Below are 21,989 nucleotides of genomic sequence, written 5' to 3'. Positions count from 1 at the left end.
GAACATTTAAAGTTATAGGTGCCAAGTACTCCTACTGATAACGAGCTACTGGCCCACAACACTGCTCATGCCAGGAATCATCAGGGAGTCCTATCAAATCATGAAAATAGAAGCACAAATTCCCTAAGTATGAACTCATCAGATTACACTACAGCCTGGTTTTTAAAGCTGGACCACTATTATCACTTATTACTCACAAACAGGAGGAAGCTACAGAGCAGGGGGTTAAGTACAGCACCAACAGGAGGACAAAAGCTCCCAGAAGGACTGTCAATACAACTTAAAGTCAACATTGCTGTAAGCTACTAGGTCATCACATAGTCCACATCTTCTGTATAGTGAGCCCACTGCTCACACGGGGGATCTGCTTATATCTCTCTGTTCCATCTTTCTCCTCAAAAATCCTTCTTTCCCTCTCCTTCACGTAAACAAAGGCATCATACAGTTTGTCCTGTATCACTTCCAATGTGTTGGACACAGAATATCCCCTCATATTACTCATGTTCCATCTGTTTGGAAGGAAAATCTTTCAGGGTGTCAACATATTAATTTTAGCTCAAAGAATGTGCAGAGGCAAGATAGCAGCATGCCTACAATGGAAGTGTTAATGGCACTTTTCATCAGTTCTTTGATCTGAGGACAAATTGCAGGTATACAAAGCACTGGCTGTGCTAAAAAGACAAGGGGAGACACTGTACTGTTGTGATTTTTTTGTTTCCCTTCTGGTACTTTAGCTTTCAAAAATCACAGGATTTGGCCCATTTATGCCCAAACAATTTCCTTTTAAAATCTTGACTTCACGAGGCCCATAAGAATAGTCATGCTGAACTAACAGGCTCTAGCATTAGATTGCAAGCTTTTTGCATTACAGTGTGTCCCAGCTAGGCCAGATGTAGCACCCCTGAACACAGCTGCTGACTCTTCACCTTGACACACATGCCCTGCTGCATACAGACACACAAGAACGTGCACATTATTAAGACAGGTTTACGCCCCCTCTCTGCACACTGGAGAGGCTGCCCCCATACTAAATGACACCTTCATAAACAGTGCAATGTTTTGAAATGGAATCAGGTTGGACAAATTATCAGAGTTCTTTAAAGTGAAATCTATAATCGGCAACTCTTTCTCCTGTGATAACAAACGGCCAAGCTTACCGAGGCTGTATTTAAAACAACAGCCCCTGACAGCTCATCTGCTGGGACACAGTGAGAGGTACTGATGAGGCTGTGGCATCCTAAGAAGTGTGTACTCTGGCCTGGAAGTGGGAGGCAGCCATAAGACCCATTTGTCATCTCTGTCAGTAGGATTCATGCTGAGCCTCAGAGGCAAACTGGCTTTGCTTTCCCCTATCAGAGGCCATGAGGGAAAGCAGCAGCAATAATTGTCCTTCTTTGGGACACATAATTCAGCTGTGCAAAGAATCTTGATGTCAAGAGAGATAAGATGTCCACCTCCTAGATTTGTATACCAGTAAGTCTGTTCTGGTCTGACAGAGGAGTATTTGGATTTGTAAAGATACCAAACGTGGTAGCTGCAGATGATTTTTTTTTTCCACATACTTCTATCCAACATGGATAGGAATGGTCTATTTCCATACACCAGTATATGGAATTCAAAACTAGAAGATTTAAATTCTCAAACTGCAAATGAAAAATTGCTCAGTAGCATCACATGCTTCCTAAGAACTAGAGAAGGCATATGCTATCCTAGCACAAACAGCACCATATCAAACACATCAGTATGATTTTGTGGCACTTTAGGCAGGCAAACATCAGTTGCATGATATTTAAGTTTTGTAGTCTGTGTATCCTAAAAGGAAAGGTGTATCTTCATCTGGAAAGCTTAAATATTCAAAACAGCTGCACGCATTGCAACGATAAGAAAGCAAAACTAGATGCAAATGAAAGACAACTGAGCAATTAAAATGTTAGCCTAGAAAGGTTTTTCAACCCTTTCATGGGAAATGTATGCTCTTTAGGACCGGGTGTGTTCTTTCAGTTTAAGGAAAAAAGCCTTTATAATATAAAGCAAAATACAGTTTAGTAATTCCATCAAGGTTATTTGGAATTTTGTTTAAGGTCCAACTGAGGTCAGATTTGAGCATGTATTAGGACAGAGCTCTCCAAATAACAAATTGGCCAGTACTACTTAGTCTGCCATGTAGGCATTCTGCAGGCTAACACTCTCAGAAATGTTTTCTTAGAGGTTTCCAGAATTTCCCCAAACAATAAAACAGGAAGTCTAAGACTGATAGAAAGGGCAGCTGATCTGCTCCTTATACAGCCAGAACTGTCACCCTTTTCCACCACATCTGAAGCTTCATTTCTGAGAGTGACCACCTGAAAAACGAGATTCTTCCCTGTATGTGGCTACTCTCAGGGTCCCCCAAGGAAAGAAGTGGCTTTAATGAAGATCCCCCTCCTGTCTGAGATTTCTCTTCGTAAACCAAATGGGATTTCTCTTCCTCAGCTTTTCTCATCTCTGGACATGCCTCTCAGTCACCTACACCAAACCGAACACTTTTCCCAACAAAGATCTTCAATTGACCAAGAGGCAGAGGATGGGTGTCTGTCTGCTTGGCCAATTTTTGAAACTGAAAGAAGTCACAAAGTCTATCCAAACCAGATCAAAGACATTCTGCAGGGCTGTTAAGTGCTAATATCTGAATGAAATTAACTCTTGCAAGGCCTTTTGTCAGCTATGGTCTGATGTTGGCTGATGAGGCATATGCAGCGCCCAAATGCTCCAATTTGCTAATTTACATAAAGCAGCATAAACCAGCAGGGATGAGTGGAAAAGCTTCTGCCATCTTGGCCCTCACTGTTTTTGCAGTGTACTTAAAAGGATGTTAACATGAACGGAATTCCTGGGAAGTGAGCTATTTCACAACTCCATAGCAATTACCTACAAGCACAAGCTTTTACCTCGCAGTAAACTTGAGATGACTGAGCTGACTAGCACCAAAGGATAAACAGATTTTGGTTTAAGAAGGACTATGAATGTGTACATAGACAACTCTTTTGAAGCAGGTGAGTTGTATTCATGTTACAGACCAGCTCACCTTGCAGGGCCATATTCAGTTTACTGTCTCCTACAAGACTATATGCCACACTGTCAATCCACTACTTCTCCCCAGCGACAACCCTACTTTAAAAACTAGCTTATTGCAGGAAAGAAGAACACAAATTTTAAAAAAAAAAGTTCACGCTTACCTGGTGAGGTTTGCTTAATTACACGTACTATCTGTTCATTTCTAGGATCCAAGTAGCTCATCTTACTGATATACTCCAGAGCTGCTTCAATACTTCTGCTGCCCGTCTGCTTCAGTGCTCGGACAGCCATCTCCTGTATAAAGCAAACAAAAATTGAATCATACTGAGACAAAACCCAAGCATTGTACTGCAGGCTAGTAAGCAGTGTTTTTACATTTATAGAAACATTTTAAACATCACATCGCAGCTGTCTGAAACTAAATGGACTTGTATTTTGAAAACATCTGCATGCTTTACACAACTCGAAAATTAAAAGAAGAAAATAACAAAACACACAACCTTCCCAGAGTCTGGCAATTAAAGAAGCATCAAATTGAAACGGGTGCTTTAAGATTGCTTAAAATAATTTTTGAATCAGGTCTGGCAAAGGCAGCATAGTTTGACACTGGATGAAATGAAATATTTAGCTTTTGGTATTTGAGAGCATGTCTCTTAGTCACACCTGAACACAGTAAAAGCTTTATCCTTTCACAGATGCCACAAGAAGCTAATTAATTAGGTGGGGGCTGATTTCTGCTCACTAGAGTCAATGGGGAAGAAAAACTGCTGTTTTCAGTGCAGCTGGGACATCATTCACTATTTGTTTGGAAAATGACTAGGCATACCAAACTGAACGTCCCATTGTTAGTCTTTTCAGCTGTACTTTATTGGGCACATGTCCATCACTGAGCAGTTAATGTGAGTGCCAGACACACAACATGAAAACTAAAACTGGGGCCAATATGAATGGTCTAGTTAAACTACTCTAACACAACTACTCTAGTAACCCCTGTTCTGCAGCCAGCAAGTCACAGCCCCCTGCAGTTTGTTTGTACTTTTACTTATAGCACAGGTATAAAGAACACCTTTCAACAATGACTAGCACTGCATGACTGCAAAACAAAATTCACAAATCCTCATGAGGCTGCATGGTCTTTTCTAAAATGATGGAGAAACTGAAATCCAGAGCTTTAATGCTGAATTGAATTGAATTCAGTGAATTGAACTCACTGAACTTCAATCATCAGAAACTTAGATACCTGGTCAAAAGCAGTTGCTGAGAACCTTTCTATAATCACCTTCAAAAGGCATTTCATAAACAGATATAACAGGAGATAAACTGACCTTTAATGACAGGTGATTAGAGGACTAACTCAAACTGGACTCCCAGCTCTTAGATGGCTGAAGCTATATGAAACGAATTCCGCCCCAAGGAGTTGCCTGCAAACATCAGTATCCTATTATCTTGCCACTTTACTGCTATTTTTAGGTGAATTCTGTCATTGCAACCTGCCCACTGAGCACTGAATCAGATGGAGCCTGTGCCTCCTCGGCCTGGCTGATTGATTGCAGATGTGAAGGCTGGGCTGGTACAGGCACACGGCCCTCCCACGGGTCAGCTCTCTGCACTGGCTGGCAGTCAGGTAGTCCCAGCTGGAGCAAAGAGCAGCTCCGCTTGACTGAACTGCAAGTACATGTAACATACTCGCTAATTGTTTACTTAGCAAGGGAAGATCATCTCAGATGACACTAATTCACACTTAGCACAGAGCCACACGCTGGCACTTGGCATTTTGCTTCACTTAGCTCGGTCCCCTCCTACTCCCCCCAAAATGGCAGCATTTTCTCCATTACTCAGAGGTTCTGGTTGGGGAACAGTTATAGCAAGCTGAATATTTTTCATACAATTTATGATTCATAATTCATAGAAAGGCAGTAGTTGGTTTCACATTTCCTATAGCTGAAATACTTCATTGGCATCAGCACATTACTAAGGACAATTTTAAATCAACAGAAAACTATTATGTATAAAGGAAAGAATCTCCCACAATGTTTTTTCCTCTCTTTCTTTTTCTTCTTGTGGATAAATTTCTAAAGTTTTAGCAAATTTGCATCCTAGTGCTCAGCATTCTCATCACCCAGGGACTCCGGGCTTTACAGCCCTGTTCCACAGGGCTGCTAACACACTCTGATCCTGTGATTCTGTGATTTACAGCAGTTGGATCTAGCTTTAGTTCACAAGTCTTACAGTTTCCTAAACCAAATGTGCTCCATACACACATTTGTGCTGGCTTGGATATTGGGTTTTTTTGGTGTTGTCTGCAATGGAGTACCAAGAAAATAAATGCTTGGTAAGCAATTATATTAATGATTAATAAAACAGCCCATATAATCCATTTCTCCCTCTCCCTCTCTTAGCTGTGTTGGCTGTATACAATTCAAAGGAGCTAAAATAGTATAATTTTTTATCACCAGCAAGGTGATATCACCTCTGAAAGCAATGGTCTTCCTACCCATACTGTGTCAGGACTTTCTCCTCTATTGCCATTGCCTAGGTCTGAAAAGCAGAGTAAAAATGACACTGGTATTCTTGAAGCCATTGCATGTTCTACCTTCAGCACATATATTAGGGGATTCATATTTAAGCTTCATTGGGAATAATGTGAGGGGATAAGCACAATAGATTTCTCTGTGCACTGCTGGATTACCTAAGAGGCCAGCAAGAGCTTGGGACCAGCAGGTGTGTCCCTGGCAATCCTGCCCTGGCAGTGCAGCCCCATGCTCCAGATCACTGCTTCTCATCTTTCATGAGGTCAGCTCCCATCCTCCCAAGGGTTTCCTCATTACATATTCTGTTTGCTTAGAACTTACATTACTGCCGGAAAAATGAAGTAAGCTTTTTTGTGGCTGAAAAGAACACCTGTGATTGTCCTGTACACCATCCTGTAGCTTTGGCCCTTTCCTCTGTAGCTCTCATGAGACACAAAATAGCCCCAGTTTCTGATACTGGTTCACAAAAACCTCACATCATCTCCAAGCAAATGGAGAGCGACCAACAAAAAACACCCCAAACATTCCACATACAAAAGGAAAAGGTTTTTCCTCAGAGGCAGATCACATATAATCATAATTCTCCACCCAGGGGACAAATCCCTCTGGGAGCACATGATACTCCAGAAGAGTGGAGAGCAACAGGAAGCTCGAGCTGACCTTTGTCCTCCTCAGCATTGTTTATCCCATTGCCACTGTCCATGCCTACAGCTCTCTTCTCTCTGGTAGCCACCTGAAAAGGGCTCCCTTACTTCCAGCACCTTTTCATTAGGGACGGAGGACATGCTGATGTGTGGCTGGGGCTCACGGAGGATGTGCTCTGCCCGAGGTGGCTGCTGGCTCTCAGGGCATGGTGGCCCTCTCCTTCCAATATTCAATGCAGCAATGACCTCTGCTGAGTAAGGCAGCAGGGCTGGGATGAGACAGTGAAAGACTGGCCTCCAGGAGCCTGCTGAAGGGAAAGCTGGCTCCCCACTGGCAGCAGAGGCCAGAGCCTGAGCTGGATCTGCCAGAAATCAATATAAGGACTGTTTTGAAAAAGGGCAGAAGATGGATTAAGCAGTGTCAGTAATTACACTGGTTTGAGAGCAGAGGCTTAAGTGAGATGGAGGGTGTTTTTGAGAAGCAGCAGAATGGTCAAGAAGGAGAGAAATCAATGACAAAATGTTGCAAACTGATACGGTAGATAGTAGAAGGGATGAGGAAATAAGAGGGCAGACACCGAGGGAGGATAAGAGTGCACAGCTACACTGACACAGATAGAGCTGTCTTGATTTTATGCCATTCTAAGGTAAGTATATCTTAGAAAGAGAAGGGGAAAAAAAACAGACCAGAAATGAGACAGGAAAAAAAAAATCCACTTGGAGCTGTAGCCAAAACGCTCAAGTAGGCACAGGATCAAATCCAGCTCCTACTGAGGTCAACAAAGATTTCTATTAACTGCAGGGTACACTGCATCAGGCCCTTTGCTTCAGATCGTTTCCTTTTCACCAGGCCAAATGCTGTCAGCTAGAGCAGGGGTTGAGAAACCCGGCTGCTGACTGTGTTCTGCTGCCCCACAGCCAGCTGTCAGGCTCCAAGGAGAAACACAAGCCACTGGCAGTGCGCACATAAACCACAAGGGAACAGAGCGGTCCCAGCCCCAACTCATTCTTTGTGTTCTGTGTATTCCCTTTGGAGGATTCAAACATCTCTCCGTGCAAGGCTTCTATGCATCTTTTGCTTCCAGACACCACTAATTATTGGTGAAAAAATAAACCAGAAAAAGTAAAGGTGAAAAGCTACAAGGGAAAAATGTGAATTTACAATTAATTTTATTAAATCTGTAATTAATGTTACAGCTGCAATGTTAAAACGAGGTTTCAGTGGTCAGCTATGGTTCTGCAGAGATATAATGGAAAACCTAAACCACAAAAGAGATTGAGGAAACTCTGCAGGATCCCAAATGTGTGGATTCATGGAGAAAAATGAGGAGGGTGGAGTTTCCCAACTCATTCCTACAGTGGTCTACCTAAACCAGACAGCTGCATGGTCCACATGCTCTCTGTTACTTCCCCAGTCTCACGATGGTAGATGGCAGCTTTCCATCAGATTGCAAGATTTTGCTAAAAGGAAGGCCACCTTTGAGTTCAGATGCTCAAAAGGGAAAATCCTTGTTTGATGGTAAACAGATATCTGGATGTGTGCATATAAAGACTTCATCTCACTCTGTGCTCTGTAGGCAATGCAAAAGGCTTTCCCCATTTTACCCTCCCGCCTGGCTGCACTCCACCAGCATTGGCAGAGGTTTGCGTTCTTGCTGTACTACAGAGTTGTCCAGCAACATTTTTCATTCAGAAAGGTCCTTGTTGCCAAGATGTATTTATCATCCAAGCGAAGATTGCACAAGAGGTTACAATAAGTAAGACTTTTTCCCAAGAACATTGTGTCTGAAGGAGACAATAGGTCCTCCAAGATTTGGCAAGGGTAATTAATTGCTAACAACAACAAAAATTAATTACTTGCTTTCCATTCACAAAGAAGGATGGGCGACAGATGCAGGAAACAGATACAGGTTCCCTACAGAAGGGAAAAAAACTAAAGCTCATGCCAAAAGAGATGATCCAGCATTGATTACGAGCCTTTCTGCAATAGCCCACCATTGTAGGATTTTTCATTCATGATTTTAAACATTCAAACCCCAAGAAGTTCAGGAAACAATGTACAATATACTCCAAGAGAGCTGCTGCAGCCCCAAAGAACAGATAAACTGTTGGGGCACTTCACCCGATTTTGTACTCTACTTTTGTTTTGCCTGTTTTCAGGCTGCTAACACCAGGGGCTAAATTTTGCACACACAGTCCCATGCCTACTATAACCTTGATTACAATATTCTAGCCACATAATTAAGAAATTATCCTGAGTATCATTAGTGCTTTTCAGTTTTAGTGTACCAAAAAAAGCAGGAGGAAATTAGTGCTGGCAGGAATCTACTGAGTGACCATTTGTTTGCTGCAGTATCACTTGAAACAGTCATAAACCATTCTAATGGAGAACAGAACAGAAACCAATGGAGATCTACCCCATGGCTAGTTAGAGGTTTTCTGCCCCCCAGTGCTCCTGTTACAAACTCCTCCAAAGCTATACTGCTTTGGCAGTGACAAACTTCGTCTTACCTTCAGCCTAAATTATGCAGGGTCAGTTTATTCCCTCTGCCTTTAGTTCTGATTGTCTTTTAACTTCATCCTAAGGAATGATTACAGCTTGGCCTCCTGGGTGAACAAACCACATTCTTTTAGTTTTCGTTTGTAAAACAGGATCTTCATTCTCTTTACAGCTGTAGTAGCCCATCTCTTTATCAAGAAAGATGAAACTGGGACATGATTTTGATAAGAGCTGCACACCATTTTTGATGACGTGCAAAGAGTGGTAGAAAAGTTATCCTTGTGGTAAAGTCACTCCTTTTTCTTGGTTTATTTCAGCAGAGGAAGTTTGAGTTTGGAGCTTTAATCCTGGTTTTTGGTTCTTGCTTACAGCATTTCTAACTTTTTCTGCTTCAATTCTGGTAGCACTCCAGCTCTGAAGGTCATCCACTGTTTTGGTCAGGTGCTCTAGCCCCACTTTCCACTGATTGTGCATTCCCCCCTCACACTGTCAGAGTAGTTCTTTTCTTTTTTTTTCTTTTTTTTTTTTATTAAATACCAGACTTACTAAGGGTTAAAGTATGCAAAAGAGACACACTGTAGTACATAAAATGATGATTAAAAAGCAAACAAGTGAACTAGACAAGTGACACCCATATTTGAAATTTATCACTTCAGTTTTTGTATTTTACTAGCCTTACAGTGAATACAAAGTTCTTTCACAAGTATCATAATAAAGACTTTATAACTTTTTTTCCCAGCTGCTTTCCCTTAAGTTGATGACTAATCAAAACTATTTAAGTTCTTCCAAGAGAAGAAAAAAAAAATACTCTATAGATTTAGCAGCAGGGTAAAGAACAACCACCATAACACTTTCACCAGCTTGGAAAGGGTAAGAGAGAAAAAAAGAGTTGAGAACAGTAACTCGAAATACAACAGAGCTCCTTGTCAGGTGCCTCAAAAGGCACCAGTTACATCAAAATACTTTTTAGCACTATGCAACTCGTATTAAGTAGCAGTATAGAACTTTTTGGGGGGGTTGTCCTTGTTTGTTTGTTCTTTTAAATGAACCTCTATGGTATATGCCCCCACCATAGACACACTGTGTTTGGCCGTGGGTCACAGAGGATCCCTGCCTTTTTACACCACAGTCCTTGTGCTCCACGAGCTGTTCAAATATGGCTCTTTGCCTGAAAAGGAGAGATACGAACTTCAGGCTGTGAGCCAATCCACTGTCCCAAAGTTAAGACATTTGGAAATAAACCAAGCATGGCTGCTCAACATATTTCCAAATGAATGCCTGTAAAATGAAGGGAGTATTTATAACAAGGCATCTCCAGACAAAGAGAGTGTATGTAAACATTTCAAGAAGCTCTGATGAACTATTCAAGAGATGCAATCTGTTTAAAGGAAAAACACACATGCCCTGCAATGTTAATTTTCAAATCCAATCAGAACATTTAATCAGACAACTCCTGTTGATGTCCCAGTAAGTGTGTGTATGTACTGACACATATAGGGATTATATAGCATTCACGCATCTGTGCATATGATTTTGTTTAAAATAATCTAATTTCAAGTAAGCCTGTGAGCCCTCTGAAAGCAATATATAAAAAATAGACAGAACACCTTCTTTCATGAAGAAATAAGGCTCTCATTTGTATTACCAGTCAATGAAGAGGAGTAATTTCATTATATATAAATATATATAGATTTATTGTAGCATTTCTGGAAGCATGTCAGGCACTCTGGAAAGGATCCAGGAGAAGGCCGCAGGAAGCTGGAAGAGGTCCTGCCCCAGGCAACAAACCTGCACTTTGCATGAAGCTCAAGTGCCATGAAAGAACACGCAAGGAAAGAGACACCACAGTATTAACACCACCACCACAAAGGGAGTGAAAATAACTGAGAGCCACCACGAATACCACTTTTTTTTTCTTTTCTTCCAAATAGGCTGGGAAGGAAGAATAGAGCTGAGCTGCTCTGTCCCAACCAGAACACAGGTATGAGAGGAAAAGGGAGCAGGGTGTGGAGAGCTTCATCATGGAGACAACTTAATAGACAGACCTGAGGAACAGCGACACAGAGCCTGTTCTCCCTGGTCTCACTGGCCTTGGAAAAAGCACATCTGTGGCTGAAAAGCTGAAGGCAGAAGACTAGTTTCCTAGATATTTAGTGGAGAGAGTAATACACCCAAGATATGCGGTGACTTGCAGCCTACCTCAGAGGCTTTCTTACCTAGCAGGCCTTTTTTGAAGGCACCCATTCTCTCCCCCAACTTTTCAATGAGCACACACTCCTCATTTAGCAATCAAACTTGGCCAATAGTAATAGGCAATAGTAATAGCTCCCTGAGTAAGAAAATTGCCATAATGGAAAATACACATGTTCAGATCCCACATTAGAACTGAAGTGTAAGGAGTAAGCACATAGAATTCCATTTTGAACACATGTAGTATTCCAGGACTATCTATATTCCAAAATTTCCAGGCCAGGTTTACATTAACGGCAAAATAAAGGAGGGCAGAAAGTGTGTATTTGTACCTCTGCAGTGCTCAAAGTACCTCCTAACTCCACAAAATCCTTTCTACTGAGATGGCATCCCAAAGCCTTCTGCATGCACTGTGCTGAGCCCTACACAGACACAAGGGAACAATCCTCCTCTGCAAAGGATTTTTAATTTAAAACAGAGCAAACAACTGTATATACAGCCATAACTGTTACTCATTACTCTTTAAGTATGCTCACTGGAGAGCTATTTAAACTATTTAGAGTTCAAGTCTAACAAATGACCCATGGCAGGTGCATCAACAGACAAGAAGTTGGACAAATCTCTCCTATTCTTTCCTCAGCACTAGAGCGGGAGCAACCAATTAAGTGCTAATTCAAAAATCTTACACTGAGGCAAATCATGTTATAAACAGCATTTACAAATTACTGCACTGGCAGGTTTATATTACCGAGCAGCACGGAAGAGCTTTGCTTACTTCATGCATGAATGAATGCACATGCACACACATGCAAGTGTGCACATAGCTCCTTCCCAAAGGTGCTATTTTACTTCCCTGAAATTCCCTTGCTTTGGTTACAGGAACAGGGAACTTCCCAGCCCCTGCACACAGTCTGTAGCAGGTTCAGCCCCGGCTCCAGTTCACTCCTTCTGGCAGCCACTCTAGAGACCTGTATTCTGTCACACAGTGCCTCAGCCACATGCCTTGCATTAACTAGCGCAGCTTAGGAGTTTCTCCTGTTCCCACGAGGCAAATCACAGCACTATTCATCAATACTTTTAATATTACAAAGGTAAGATAAAATCCTACAATAGCTTTTGAACTCTGAAGAAAATTAAACAGAGAGCAATTAGAAAACAAATTCAAGTAGAAGCAAATGAGTTGTCCCAAACCAAGAAGCACCATCATCTTCCTGTAATGTTCACTGAAAACCCCTTCCGAGTTCCTGTTCACAATTTTTAATAACTAGGGGTGTTACCTAACACTCCATTCCCTTTTCATACCAAGCCCAACACTGGGTGAACTCTAAGGCTTACAGCTGTTACTCAAAGAATGAGAGTCACCCATCTGGTACTCCAAAGCAAATCCTTTCTACACAGCAGAGAAGTTCAAGCTAGTGGAGAGCCTTTTACTAAGCCTCTGGATTTCGATTCAAGTAACTTGAACAAGACTAACTTGTATGTAACTTGGATGAATCTTGAATGCAACACCATCTATCTCCCTGTCTTCTATTTTCTTTATCTTAATAGTAAGGCAGTTGACTTGACATAAGGAGCAGAGAACCCTTTCAGCAGCAGCAATGGGTAGCAGGGTTTGCCAAAAGCTATTAGCAGACAGTACCAGCTGTTACAGCCTTTATAACTAGGAGGAAGACACACATGGAGTAAGAATCTCCAAATATCCAGTCAGTGCTAGGTTTGAAACTTTCCTCTGGATTGGTATGATTTACACTCAGAAAGCAATGATGAATCAAGAAACTCGATTCAAAGACAGAATTCAGTTTGAAAAGACATGAACAGGAAGCATTTTACTATCGCTTCTTCATAAAGTGTATCAAAGTAATTAGGAGAGCAAGAGAGATGCTGTGCATGTCATCAACGCAATCAGAAAGATTTTTCCACCCAAGAGAATGGACAGACTTCAGCCACACTGATTCCTCCACTTCTGCCCTCGTGTGACTCAGCCAGCCTAATGAAACTTGCAAATTTGGCCAACAGTGCCGACATTAATATCAATGTGAGTATTAAAGGCCAATTTGAGAATATTAATAACACTGCAGCACCCATCAAATAGGCAATACAAGCTCCTGGAGAAAAAAATCATATCAAGTTGCCTTCAGGAATTTATCAATTCCACTGAAATCTGCCAAACTCTCAACACACATGGAACATAATAAAGAGCCTCACTCAGAAGGCATCTTCAAAGTTGACATAGAATTGAATCCAACCTCAAGAGACAGGTGCACCACACTGCAGAACAGCACTGTTGGTTAAAGAAAGGTGCTCCAGGATCGCTTCATTGCCAGTTGCGTACCAGGATCCTCCTACATGAAATCCACCCATGAATAAGAAATGGCACCTGCTACTCTGCACTCTGGGGGTCCAAGTGAGTGTCCTTACACTCAAGGAGTCCAGTCCTAAAAAATAAACCCAAAACCCAACCTACTCCTGATACAATGCATCTTAAATTACTAAATACATTAAGAAGGCAATTCCCACCAATTCCACCTTGCTGTGCAAAGGCCAGCTGTCATTTAAAAAGCACTATACAAACTCCTTCAAGTCTACCCTTGGAATTGGGTTCTTTCATGTTCTTTCTCTCGGGTGGGATATTTTATGGCATTAGTATTTTACACCTATTAGTAATCAGGGTGTATTTGCTGCAAGAGCAGCAGGCCATCCACGCTCTCCTCCAGACTCGCTTTTCCCATACTGAGCTGTCAGAATGATAATACAATCCCTTCCTTTTTTCTTTTTTTTTTTTTCTGAGACAGCAGTTACTTACTCTATGAGGGCACCTAAATCAAGCTGGATAGAATAGCAGTTCAGTGAAGGTTTCATGATGAGCTTATTCCCCTTCATTAGCAGCAAGTGATGTGTTTTCTAATTTTATTGCTCATGCATTAGCCAAAAATGCATTTGGCTGGCATTACATTTACAATAATGCTATTCGCGTATCGAAGCATTTCTTTTCAGTGGTCACAGATAGCAAGATGAATGCTTCTTGTTGCTCTTCCTTCTACTATAAGGATACATACATATTGAGTTATGTATAAAAGAGGATTTCTACAAATATTCACAGAGCTTACAAATTATTTCTTAGCTAAATTGGATATAAGGGACCTGTAAACTGAGTATTCAGATTCAGCAAGGTGAGTTATGAGGTTTGTTTTCCAGGAATAATGCCCCAAGGTACAGAAAAGAATTATTTCAAAGACTGGAAGAGTGGTTTTGTGCTGCCAAAGACAGCTGTTCCCCAGAAAGTCACATGGTGCTGAAATGTGCAATGCTTTAGACCTGTTTATTGCATTTCTCCATATCCAACTCTACAAATCGAATTTTGCATGTAGTCCTGTTAACAGTGCCTCTGTAGTTTTTACTGAGTGCTCCCTACTTAAGGCATTACCATTTTTCTTATATTTTGTAAGATTTTATGTAACATTATATGGTGGCTTTTTTTCAGTTTTAAACCACTAGAACTTTCAAGTGTTGTTTTAAAACCTCCAAGGCAAGAAAAAAATCAAGTAAAGACAGTAAAATTAAGCTGCCCATCCATATTCAAAGTCAAGTACTAACATAATGTTTCAAATAAGGTTCAAGCATATTCCTGATATGGCCTTTAGAAGTTTACGAGAGTTTTGTTCCCCTAATTATTCTTTGGGGAGCACTTTTACAGAATTTATAAGAGCTCCAGGATGTCTGGTTGGAATGCATTACCACTGAACTGTTCTCTCCTTTGAGGATTTGTACCACAATGGGACCCCAAGTGATATCAACCAGTAATGCACAGTCTAAAAGAAAAATATATCTGAGAAATATAGCTCCACTGTGAGACAAACGAAAGCTACTTCTCTCTCAGCCTCCCAGTGCAACACAGCATATCTCATGTGATTGAAGAAACATCTGGGTTTTATCTTAAGATTCCAAATATTTTTCTGTAGAGACACATACACATATACACAGAATGCAAGTGCTGCACAAGGCAACTTGCCATATTTATTGTTCATAGCAGGAAAATGCAAGACTTTTACATACAATACTATTTTTAAAAAATTTGTTGGCATTTTTGAATTTTATGTGTTAATTGTAATGCTATCTTCCTTTTTTTTCCCAAATTCTCTTTAAAAAATATAAAAAGGCATTCAGCTTTTAACATTTTAAAATCAATATGCTCAACCTTGTAATGCAATATACTCATACACGGTAGCACTAGGGATCTCATTAGACATTTTCCAGAAGTCTCCATGCAGCACTTAGTTTCACTGACTCTATCAAATAACATGTATAACTACAGGTCCAAAAGTAAGAATTGCTAAACACCACTAACTGGCATTTAATGATTTTTAAGACTACAAAAATATCTCTTTGTACTAAATGCTTTATACAACTACAAGTCAGTGTAGCTTTCTGCAGTTGCAAGATAAAACTCTCAAATCTACCAGTGCTAGAGGTAAAAAAAAAAAAAAAAAAAAAAAAAAAAAAAAAAAAAAAAAAAAAAAAAAGAGAAAGAAAAAAAAGACCCAGCTGCATAAAATATCTTAAGGTCAAGCTTTTTACATGTAAAGCAGCCGCAGCAAAATTATTCACATTCTTAGTACATAACTGACCAGCACAAAATTCCATGGAGAGGTAAACAATTCCCCCAAGACAGCAGCTGCATCTTCTTCAGACTGGGAGCCACTGTGGGGAGGGAAAAGTGCCCACTGAGGTCCCCAAAACTGACAAGAAGCGTGAAGAAAAGACTGCTTCTGCTTCATGATAGTGCTTCACTTGAACTGGTCCTTCACTGTGCTCCATGAGAATAGAGAAGTGTAAAAATAAGTAAATAAATAAAAAATAAATTGAAGCCAGTTGGTAACACACACTTTAACTGATGTCCTAGAAGAATGCTGTAAGCAGGAACCCAAGTCCAATTCAACACAGAAGAGTAGGGGGACAAATATTAGACAATACTGAACACAACTGAAAGGAATACAGCTTTGCTTTTATTGTGTAATTATTTTCAAAAGTGTACTTTGAAAGTGTAAAACTATTTCTTTCTAGGTTTCCACATTATTTCTCAAATTATCCTTTTTTAATCTGTTTTTTTCCTTAGCAGTATCTTTACTCAGTTCATCTCGATGTTACTTCTGTTGGCTACTGGCCAAGTGGCACACTTTATAGTCAAGACACACAGTACTAAAGAGGCATCTTTCTCACTGTGCTCCATTTACATGCAAAAGCTGTGAGATGTATTTTAGTTTGTTGTAAGAAAATAAATCTTCTGGGAAGATTTTTCTCAATGCCATCCCCTTAACATTAGAATCTTCTCACAAACCTGCCACTAGCCATCAATGAAATCAGCACAGCAATATGAAAAATGACCACATCAGCATTCATAACTTAGTATTCATTATATATCTTCCAGCTGCAAGTGTGTTGGCAGAAATGTCTGTCATGTCCCTGGCTGTCTGTCACTGCTCCTCGTGCTGGAGGTATCATTTGCCTCCCTCTTGCCTGACCACGCTGTCGCCCACTTGCCACCAGAGACAGCTGGCTTAGCACAGATTTAGCTGTTGAAGCATTTTGCCCAAGTGAGTTAGGGTTAACTCCAGCAGCAGCTCCACTGGGGCAGTAAGACCTGGGTGAGAGGAGGAGTAAGATGAGACAGCAGTGAGCAGATGGCCCTCTCTGGAGCACAGCTGGAAGGAGGAGAGCAGGTGAGCACAAGGCTGATCTTTCTCTCAGCATTTCCTCCGATGGTGGTTGACAGCCAAGGCAGCTGCCACCACTCTCAACTTCTCTGCTCCTTTCTGTGCCTCCCTGCCGTACCCCTCAATTGTGCTCATGTCCCTCCCCTCATCCCCAAAAAGTTATTTTTAAGCGGGATCACTTCCCCGATCAGTCACCGCTCAGCTCTGCAAACACTGTGCTGGCACAGCTTGCAAGAGTGAACTGGGGAGGAACAAGAGGGAAGATCAGCAACTCTGGCAGCAACAGCAAAAGCTGCTCTCCAGGAGCCCCAGCCCAGGAGTCTCCTCTGTTTCCTTCACACCAACCTACAAACTTCCCAGGTGAATGGAATATGCTTGTGATATCTCAGACCATAAGGTTTTTCTTATTTTGTTTCCTCTATGCTGCCTTAAGAAAGTTTTTAATTGCCGTATTTTGTGTGTTGGTATCATATTAAGTTTAACAAGCTATTCCCTCTTATTTTTGCAGTTATCACCTAATATTTCAAGGCAACAACAGGACATTTTGCAGAAATACATTTGAACATTTAAAAATATATAGCCAAGGGGAAATAGTCTTACATGACAGGCTATAAATCAACATGTTAGACAAGTAATTTTAAAGCACAGGAGGAAGAAAAAAAATCTCACTGTATCAAGCCAATAAAAACCCTCTAACACTCTAGAATATATTGGACCTATTCCACAACAACTATATTTCTTACAAAAATACCGCATTTTGAACTTTAAAGAAGTCTGAACTTGATTAAACTGAAACAAAGGAGAGGGAGGAAAGCAGAGCAAAGTACATGATTCCACTCATCCTTCACAGCTGAAGTCTTAGGAGGAAGTTTGAGAAGGTTCAAACAGATGTACTCTCTTGAAAAAGTCAGTGTTGACACATTTGCTTAGTAGTTCCCAGTAATGCTAGCAGTATATCAGTATTTCTCACCTCTCTCCTTCAAGCCTTTACTCTGACTATTAGAAGACTTGTTTTCCAGTGCTCTCAATCCATATCACTTGACAGGAGAACAACTGTTTTTCAGGCTTCATTATAATTAAGCTCAATACTGGGCCCAGGATTGTTTGGGTAAAAAAGCCTCCTCAGCAAGTTCACTGATGATACAAAGCTGGGAGAAGGGGCTGATACCCCAGAGGGCTGTGCTGCCCTTCAGAAGGACCATGATAGGTTGAAGAGATGGGCAAAGAGGAACTATCTGAAATTCAACACAGGCAAATGCAGGATCCTGCACCTGGGGAGGAATATCCCCATGCACAAGTAACAGGCTGGGGGCTGACCTGCTAGAAAGTGGCTCTGTGGAGAATGACCTGGGGGTCCTGGTGGACAACAAGCTGTCCATGAGCCAGCACTGTGCCCTCATGGCCAAGAAGTCCAACAGAATCCTGGGGTGCATTAGGAAAGGCACTGCCAGCAGTTTGAGGGAGGTGATCCTGCCCCTCTACTCAGTCTTGCTGAGGCCACATCTGGAGTCCTGTGTCTAGTTCTGGGCTCCTCAGTACAGGAGAAACATGGAGCTCCTGGAGCGGGTCGAGCAGAGGGTGGCAAAGGTGATTGAGGGACTGAAGCACCCCTCTTACAAGGGAAGACTGAGGGAGTTGGGCCTGTTCAGCCTTAAGAAGAGACAGCTGAGAGAGACCTCATCAATGAATACAAGTATCTAAAGGGTGGGTGTCGAGAGGATGGGGCCAGGGTCTCCTCTGTATTACTGAGCAATAGGACAAGAGGCAAGGGGTACAAATTGATACACAGGAAGTTCCAACTGAACATGAGGAAGAAGTTCTTTACTGTAAGGGAGGTTGGACCAGATGACCCACTGTGGTCCCTTCCAACCTTACTCATCCTGTGATTCCTATCATCATCATTATTATTACAGCACATGCTCAGCTCCATGAATGCTATTTAAAGACAGCAATGTTTCTTCTTAGAGCTTTAAGGGTGCAAAATATTAAGAAATCAGTAAGAGGCAAGTGATCACTTCTTCCTTGAGAAAACATATTCTTAAAATTGAGGCCTACAGCAAAATCCCACTGAGCAAAATTTTTCTTTAATATTTCAGAAGCAGAATGAAAACTGGCCATGTGTGCTTTAATGGGGTAACATTACCAGTAACAAGCACAACGCTACATGGCATGGCAGGCAGGATTCATAATTCAGAGTTCCAGAAACTAAGAGATTACTGCACATTGTTGAGCCTCAATTTCTGCATGAAGTAAAAAAATACAGTTTCTCTGCACCTGTTCAACAAAGCTGCCAAAGGTAAGGATATATGCCTGGTTAGGCAATCAAGTTCCAACTTCCTAAATTTCCCCTAGGAGAATTGGGTGGAGACAGTACTCCTACTGGTTTCTAACCTGTGTGCACATTGCCAAGTACTGTTAAATATGTCATTGCATCATACCACACTGCAGGTTCATGGGAAGATCTGTGTTTGTGTACTTTAAGCATGCCAAACCCGAAACACAGCTAAGCCTCCATGGCAATGACACATGGAGACGGTTCCCTATATTTTGATAATCACATTCACTCTACACTGAGAGATGGTCTTGGAACAGTTTCTTCAGCTCCAGAGAAATAATCTTTCCTCACTTCCACTGTGTGTGCATCTTACTTGGGCCTCCAGCTGTGTGCACACTTCTTTGGATAGTGCTGTGAGATGCAGAATCACAGATGCAGTGACTCCTGAACAGCAGTTTTCAAGAAGTGGTTCCAAGGTCAACATTCACTTCCTGTAATAGGCATTGTAACTGTCTATTCCTTTTCTCCAGGGCATCCATCAGCATTTAAAACTGTTGACATTATGATTAATTATTTTTAATCAAGCTTTCCAGTGTCTGCCACCACCTTCAGAGACTGATTAATCAGAGAGGCCAATGATATTGAAGCTTAGAATTATGTGTATTCACAGACATACATATAAAATTATGCGTGAAAACCTGCATTCAAACTTTTTTTTTTTTTTCCACAAATGAAATGTGCAGGATTTACGTTTCAGAACATGCAATAGCTGAGATGTCGGAACTATCCAAAGTACTGCCATGCAAAGCAAACAGTAATATAGTCATAGCAGTTCCATATGCAGCCCATTACTTGAATGACTATAATGATTCTTATATATCATTTTTAATAGTCAGTTTTCAACTTACAGCTTTTCTCTGCAAAAGGGAAGAACTAAAAATCTAGACTAGAAGTACTCTAACCTGTAATAATCTGTCAGCCTACATTTTAAACAGGATCTATATCCTAAAAGCCAAATGAGCTTTCAGTGAGTATTACAATGCTCCCAGCAACTGTGTTCTCAGCAACATGGCCTCAATACTTGTGGCTGCTGCTTGTTCTAGAACAGATGTATTGGTCACATAATCTGACCAGTGGATGTTTAGGATTGTATGGAGACAGCTTTGATGGAAGCGTTCTAGGAGACGCAGGTGGTGGCGGTAGATGACCCATGATTCGAAACCATATAAAAGAGTAGACAGCACTATGGCTTTGTAAACATTGATCTTGGTACTTTTCTTCAAGTGTTTATTACACCATACTCTTTTATGGACTTTTCCATGTTGCTGAGAACACAGCTGCGCTGGGCAGGGCACATCTCAAGGATGAAGATCTTGCTTTATGGTGAACTTGCCACCAGCTGCCGCAAGAGAGGAGCCCCGAAGAAAAGATACAAGGACTCCCTGAAACAACATCTCAGCCTTGGCCATATTGATCAACATAGCTGGTCTACTCTGGCCTCAAATCGGGAGGCCTGGAGACACACCATCTATAATGCTGCTGTTTCCTTTGAGAACGCATGCAGGATCACTCTTGAGGAGAAAAGATAACGCAGAAAGAATCGTGTCTTGCAGAATATACCACCTACGGAGTCTTTCTGCTGTGCCTTTTGCAATCGGACATGTCTATCTCATATTGGCCTTATTAGCCACCAGCGTGCTTGTAGCAAATGTGGATAGAGCCTTCCTAAATCTTCGTTCGCGAAGCCCAGCCATGAGCTGATGACAATGCTCCCATCTAAGTGATCTCTCTGCCAAGCAACTTTGCATTCTCTCTAATCTGAAGTGTATGGGCTGTGACCAGCAGCTGACTACTCATTTACTTCTGCTCTGAACCCATGTTTTCAATACAACCTCAAGCTCTCCTCTTGAAGAATGTTAAGCAAGCAGACAGTAAGAATGACAGATATTTACACAAACAATAAAACCACTAAATATAATTTCCTTTTATCTTCTCTGTACTCCAGCCATCTTGCATTTCTATGTTAGAAAAATCAGTTCAGGTTGCAATGTCTTCTGGGTAGAGACCTCATTTTTTTGCAACGATGTTACACCACACAGCTTCACTTCAATGTGAATGTATCAGTGGCTTTGTATTTGATTATCACTGCAATGCAAATGTGAAACCCGAAGTGAACAGTAAAACTCCTGTTAGCAGATTTACACTGGTAACACTATCCACATCACAAGCAAGGTTTTCCCAATTTCTAACATGCAGGTCCTAGACCAAAGATCTTGTTCTGTCAGGACAGGTACCATCATGGTTTTTTATAATGCTGTTAGAAATTAATGGAAAATTCTGTGGACACTAACATCGTAATTTAGCAAAGAAAGAGGGAAAATACCAGGTATGCTAGAAGTTACAGGAATATCTCAACTGGTTATTAATTATCACATAAAGCTGAGTTCAACTCTCTGTGTAATCTGAAATCCATGCTACAAATATTAAATAGATATGAACATATTTCCATTTAAGGCCAAAATCTGCGCCAAACCATAAGTCTAAGTAAATGGACTTAGCATGTGTGCATACTGGTGGAACAGGAGGACTATTTTACTGCTCAAAATAAGCAGCAAAGCGCTGGCTTGATGAAATCACTAGGAATTTTACTGCTGATTCCAGTGAGGGCAGAATTTCAGCTCAAGACTCTTCATAATTTAGCACAGTGGGGCTGGGGATACGATCCCAGTCTAGATATATGCCCAGTTGATCTGAAATCCCAAACCACTCTTCCCAGCTGTCTCATCTCACTGCATTCTGCACAGCAGTGCTCAGGGAACAGAGATGGGTTCTACCAGAAACTCAGACTGCGCAGGCTCTTCACGTTTTGTCTTCTAACACAAGCAACCAAGGGACCCCCTGTTGCTGCAGGTGGGGTCTGAGGAAGGAGGACACTGTTACTCAGTAGCTGATGAAATGAAATGCCTCCCCACCCCCTGCAGCACTTCCTGCAATGCTCCATACACTAAAGTCATACACCACTACAAGCTGGATCGCAGCTCAGTGCATTCCACTGCACTTTGTCACGCTTCCCTGACCAAGACT

At 41.4% G+C, this 21,989-nt stretch overlaps 1 protein-coding gene across 3 annotated transcripts in view; it reads right to left on the bottom strand.

Moving 5' to 3' along the window:
- LATS2 (large tumor suppressor kinase 2) overlaps positions 1–21,989 on the bottom strand; it is a 49,496-nt gene that overhangs the window by 10,370 nt on the left and 17,137 nt on the right. For all 3 annotated transcript variants that reach the window (XM_032679588.1, XM_032679586.1, XM_032679587.1), the window contains one exon: positions 3,216–3,348. In XM_032679588.1, coding sequence (XP_032535479.1) covers positions 3,216–3,348 — 133 coding nt within the window. The remainder of the gene's footprint in view (positions 1–3,215; positions 3,349–21,989) is intronic.

The sequence above is a fragment of the Chiroxiphia lanceolata genome, chromosome 2 (genome assembly GCF_009829145.1).
Source record: "Chiroxiphia lanceolata isolate bChiLan1 chromosome 2, bChiLan1.pri, whole genome shotgun sequence".
Taxonomy (NCBI): domain Eukaryota; kingdom Metazoa; phylum Chordata; class Aves; order Passeriformes; family Pipridae; genus Chiroxiphia; species Chiroxiphia lanceolata.
The sequence above is the reverse complement of the archived record's forward strand: the minus strand, read 5'-3'. Positions and strand labels throughout refer to the sequence as shown.